General features: G+C 42.6%; 1 protein-coding gene across 2 annotated transcripts in view; it reads right to left on the bottom strand.

Annotated features, from left to right (window-relative positions):
- Positions 1-2,677: 2,677 nt before the first annotated feature.
- AHCTF1 (AT-hook containing transcription factor 1) overlaps positions 2,678-5,712 on the bottom strand; it is a 43,135-nt gene continuing 40,100 nt past the window's right edge. For both annotated transcript variants that reach the window (XM_069955245.1, XM_069955246.1), the window contains exons 34-36: positions 4,406-4,545; positions 4,185-4,285; positions 2,678-3,105 (exon numbers count right to left, since the gene is read on the bottom strand). In XM_069955245.1, the coding sequence (XP_069811346.1) occupies positions 2,910-3,105; positions 4,185-4,285; positions 4,406-4,545 (437 nt within the window). In that variant the 3' untranslated portion in view covers positions 2,678-2,909. The remainder of the gene's footprint in view (positions 3,106-4,184; positions 4,286-4,405; positions 4,546-5,712) is intronic.

Genomic DNA, 5,712 nt, shown 5'->3' with positions numbered 1-5,712 from the left:
ACTCCAGAAACTTCCAATAACTACTGTACAACCTGAGAGGTGAAGACGGTCTGGACGCTGTAATGAACATTGACGCCTTTCTCTTCTAGGACTCCCACTGAATTATTTAGCTGGGAATTCATTTAAATAGCGGCATCAGGTTCACCTCTCAGGTTACCATTACTTTCCTTTTAAGCCCCTCTCAGTATCGCTCTGCTGCAGGGCGTCCTCAGACTTTATAGACTCTGTAAACTGTAAAAACTGCAAACAAAAAATTTAGGCGCGTTTCATAGTCCATGACTAATCACATTAACTGAAATATTCCTATGGTTTTTGCTCCAATATTCTTAGCTGTAAATTATTAGCGAATCCTAACTTTTTGAATTCCCCCTCCCCCGATGTATGTGACCAAAACTCAGCAATTCTGCCATATTTTCACACCTTAAAGGTGAAGTCCGGTGGAGGGAACATAATTACCAGGGTTTATTTACCTGACCCGATGCTTCCAAGTCCTGGACCCCAGTCGGCAGTCTTCCTAGCTCACCTGCAGTTATGTCACAATCCAGCAGAGAGATGCCCTACAGGGGCGGGACACCACTGCACTCACTGATTGGATGAGCAGGCTAAATCCCACCCATATCTGTGCCATCCCCCAAAGCAGAATTGGTCAGCTTGTCTGCAGCACATCATGACTCACACCCTGAAGCTGCTGAAAATACTCACTGCCTGCTCCACTCCTCTGTCCTCCCGCTCCCTTCTGAGACAGAGGTCACATGATCTCTCTTCTGCTGCCAGGCCACACCTCATCTGTAACCCTGCACACCACTGACATCACACCAATCAGTGAGCACCTGGCCAAGGGCAGGAAACAACAGCCTCTCCTGAGTAGTATAGGGGAAATGAGACACTGTTGTTTCATCTCTCTAATATATCTATGTAGATGAATAGATGCACCATTTACTGTGCAAACAGAGGCAGATTGAACCAGCAATGGGCAGATACCACAAAGCAGGAGCAGGTACTCTGTAGTTGGTTATGAGGTGCAATGCATGCTGGGAGATGTAGTTTTCCAGCCAGGTGCCATGATGGGAACACATTTGTAAAATATTAAATCTGGGGCTAGGAGGCGCATAGACACCTGGGAAATAGGTTAAGCAATCAGTGGGGGATTGGTGAGTGCACCTATGTTATTAAAAGGGGAAAATTGTTTTCTATTAAAAGTACATTAAAAGTTATATAGATCTGTCTATACAATGTATTACTGTATCTGTACAGTTCTGCCACACTGGTAGCTGATAGAAATCCAGGAAAGAAGAAAAATGGCCAATGTGCCAATTTACATTATCTCTGCTCCTTTTGCTATCCCCCCTTAGGAGACAAATATATTCCATGCCTCTGTCTTACATTGTGTGTGTTTGCTGAGCACAGGCTGATGATGCAGACAGGGGGCATGGCTGGATCCCCAATCCTGAGTGATTCACCATCTCTAACCGGCCAGAAGCAGGTGCAGCAAGGACTGTGGACTGTGATGAACAGCTGAGGAAAAGCATTGCATTCTGGAACTAGTACTGCTCAACCAGGAAGTACAGAAACACAATACAGAACCCCCCAAACAAATGGATTATTGGTAGTTTCAAAACTGGGATAGAAAGGTAAGTAATGAGTTATGCTTTTGTAGAAGTTTAAATTTTTTTTTTTTATCCTCTACCTGGAGTTCTCCTTCAACCTCCATTTAATTAATATAAAAGTTAGGGACATGAGAACAGCTTTGGCATTTCAATACATAGCGAATGAAAAATGTTTTTTGTTTTTTTTCAACTGACACCCACAGTCGATCCTCTTACAATCAGAAGTGTTCGCAGGGGGATTATGTACCATGATCTGCTTTAACCAGCTGTAAAAATCTGGTGGAAGTTCCACAAACAGCAAGGCCCTGCTCTTCACTACTTGAACAGCATAGCTCATTGGGCTACACCAGTGATAGCTAACCGACACTCCAGCTGTTGCAAAACTAGAATTCCCATAATACTTAGGCAGCTAAAGCCATGTTAAAAGTTTTTACCAGTCTAGGTCTGAATGCTCAGACCCGCACCAATCAAGAGAATGGGCCAGGAGAACACTGTGCTAAGCGCGGTCCTCTCCCGCCTCTGTCACATGATCAGTCCGGCTCATAATGTAAGTCTATGGAGCCCAACTGATTGTTCTGAATGGGTAGGGGAAGCACTTAGCGTGGTTTTCTTCCCAACTGCCGAGTGCTGCGGTGCACTGATTGGCTGAGTGGGACCGGAGCCGGAAACCTGACATGAAGCTGCGTCGCCAAGCAGGTAATGTATGCTCTCGGTGGCGGGCTGCGGGGAGTTAACACATACTCACAGCGGGATGTCAATCCCGCTGCGAGTATGTGCTCTCATAGGCATGAATGAGACTGGATCCGCTGCGGATCCGGTAGGTGTGAAGGCACCCTGAAGAAAAAACAAAACAAAAACTCTTGCAAAATTTTGGTTTCCCTGCGTTGCTCTGATTGGATGTGACCCAATTCCCAGCACTAAACATGAGGCTCCTGTACAGAGTCATAGTATAGAGTGCCTCAGGTCTAAGCTTAAGAAGCTCATCCATACTTTACATTCTGAAAGGAGATGACGGACACAAAATTACATGACTTCTTATAATAAAAGTCAAATCTTGTTAATTATTTTATTTAACATATCAAGAACCTATAGATACATATTCTTAAAAAAACATACAAAATAGAAAAATTGTCTGTCTGGGAAGAACATTACATTCCGTCCAATGAAATAGAATATTTCAAACTTTTAAGATCATTTACAATAATTTATATAAATTATTCTCCCAGTTAGCAGTCTTATTCTGATATCTTACACGGTTTATTATACACAACACCTTAAGATCAAAAACGTGCAAAGAAACAATCATCTGATCTTCCTGCGAGTGACCGGCTTAGATGTAACTATCCGTCTCCTGGTTTTCCTTGACTGGTTTCTTTCAGCAGCTTTAGGTTCTAAAGACAATGACTTTGCACTTTCTTTATCATCGACGGGACTTTCAGGAGGTGAAAGAAACTGAATCTTTACAGGAGGAGGAGACCAGGTTGCTTTCTCTTCTGGCCTGTGATAATCCAGTAACAAGGTGGTGAGGTATACAAAGCAATTACACATTACATGCATGTAGGGGAGGAGGAGCACATTAAAGGAGTTTTCCTAGCATGAAATGCCATCACCTTTGCACGGGATAGGAAACAGAGCTGATCTGTGGGGCGTCTGACCGCCAGGACTCCCACCAAATCACAAGACTGTTAAAGGGCCATGTCCCCCAAGTGACAGGAGGAGCAGCATCAAGGCGATCGTTTTCCCTGACTGCCGGAGGTCTCATACTTAGGGGGCATACACATGTCTGTACACAGACTGTTATGGGGGCTGGACCTCTCCGCTCCCAGCATCATGGTTAATTATGAAGTCAGGAGCTGGTAGTAGTGCACTGACAGCTGTGTTGCAAAGTGTATGAGAAGATCATAGATTACACAGATCACTGCTATGCAAAGGCACTGCCTTGACCAGAGTTTGCAATGATTGTACGTAATAGTTCCCTAGGGGGATTTCAAAAGTGTAAAAAAAAAATAGTAGTTAAAAAAAAGTCTTTAAAGAGTAACCTGCTGATAGCCCCCTATTGCGCACAGAAGATGCCAAGGAGAAAGGTATATGTCTTACCTTCCTCCTCGGCACCAGTCCTGTGCTTTTGGCCAGCACAAAAAATACCCCAAACAGCCCCGCAGGTAGAAAAATAAATGTGCTATGGCTCTTAAAAGGTGAGGAGGAAAAAAAATAAATCCAAAAGAAGTGGCCTGGTCAATGTGCAAACATGTCAAATGGTTAGATCAGTTGGGGTGGTGAACTGCATGGCTGAGCTCTTCACTCTCCATCTGGCCGCATGATCCAAATGGCTGGTTTAACAGAGTGAAGATGAAGCCTGTCCCCTCCAGTCTCTTACAATGTAGCGAGCTACCGCACACATCTACTGGCTATAAGCAGAGATCAGTCGGGGGCTTAGCATTGCGACCATGACCGAGGTTGGTGGGCAAGCATCTTTAGACTTTGCTTTAAAGCCCTATATAATCACAAACTTTTATTCTGCAAGAAGATTGTCATTTTCGTTCATATGATGTGATGCAAATGCACAAATATACTTACTGGTCTTTCTTTACTTTGTTCTTTGGAGGTCGGCCTCTTCGTGGCTTTACTTCTAGTTTCTCTGGAACTATTTTCTCTTCTGACTCCTCACTTGTTTCATCCTAAAATTAAGGGAAAAAATACTGAATTTAAACAAAATTTATTTAAAAAAAACAAACTTTAAAACTTACAGTAAGTACACAAAAGTATAAAAAAAAAATAATAAAATAGATAAATCAAACCTTTTCTTTTAATACTGCACTAGTGGAGACAGTCGTCCTAGTAGACTTTCTTGTCCTTATAGATGGTGGAGAAAACACAAACTCTGAAGGCAATGGTGCTGGCCCCTCATCTGGATATACAGGGGGAGCGGTCTGCTCAGCTGCATAGAGAACAGATAGAAGATTAGGACACCAGAAATATATGCAAAGTTATAGTCAGGTATATGTGCATCTCTTTCCTACTAGATGTCGCAATTAAAACAGGAGCAGAGGTTAACCAATGAACATACTGTTTATGGATATAATCAACTTTAAAGCATTACCGTAGTTTAACAAAAATAATTTTGACACGTCACTTTTTTTAAAATATATTACAAGAGCCCCCAGCAGAGCCCCTCACTTCCTGGCTTGGAACCGAATCCATCTCATTGCAGGATATGGGTTCCATAGACTGCAGGGGCCCGTACATTTTCCATAAATGTAAGCCGGACAATCACTTGTCTGACAGTTCATGTGTTCCCTATAGGGATGGGAGGGGTACACTGTGGCCAGACTGCTGATGCCGGATTATCCCTTTGAGTACAATAGTCAGCCATTAAAAACCTATCATCCTGGACCCTCTTTATCACCGACAGCTGACAAGCGCCACCCAAAACTATCCTCAGAGATTAAAGTGTACACCCATCTGACTAGTCAGGAAAAAGTGTACCTAGTCAGCCAAAATGGCCAAAACAGCTCTTTAAATGTATTTTCTATGTGTTTCTTAAATGAATAAACATTACTTGTGCTTCTTATGACCGCAGGCTATGCTATTTTACATGGTAGAAATATACCTGCATGTTTGGGTCTGTAATATGGCATCAACACCCAAATCATGCGTGATTCTACCAAACCATGAGGGTATTGCAGACCCTGCACGGTACTAATGGGTAATACTCTGATTAAAGGGCAGATCTATCATCGGCGGTAATTTGTTTTGAGCAGGTGATACTTATGGGCTGCGCAAAATTTTACAATTGTTGCATCAAAATTAGGTGCAAGTCCTGCGCAATTTTTTTTGGCTAAGGCTGGGTTCACACAACGGTTTTGCAGTCGTTTTTATTTTCATCCTTTCTTTGTGGATGCAACTGTGTGCAGTAAGTTTTTCCTTGGACTTTCATTATTAAAAAAATTAAATAAAATGGAAGTCAATGGCAAAAAATGGACCAAAACGGATTGCAAACAATTGCATCCACAAAGAAAGGATGAAGAAAAGTAGTGTGAACTACGAGCCTAAGGGCCCTATTCCACGGGAAGATTATCGTTAAGTCGTTCGAATCTAAGCGATA

This window comes from Dendropsophus ebraccatus, chromosome 15, assembly GCF_027789765.1.
Source record: "Dendropsophus ebraccatus isolate aDenEbr1 chromosome 15, aDenEbr1.pat, whole genome shotgun sequence".
NCBI lineage: Eukaryota > Metazoa > Chordata > Amphibia > Anura > Hylidae > Dendropsophus > Dendropsophus ebraccatus.
The sequence above is the reverse complement of the archived record's forward strand: the minus strand, read 5'-3'. Positions and strand labels throughout refer to the sequence as shown.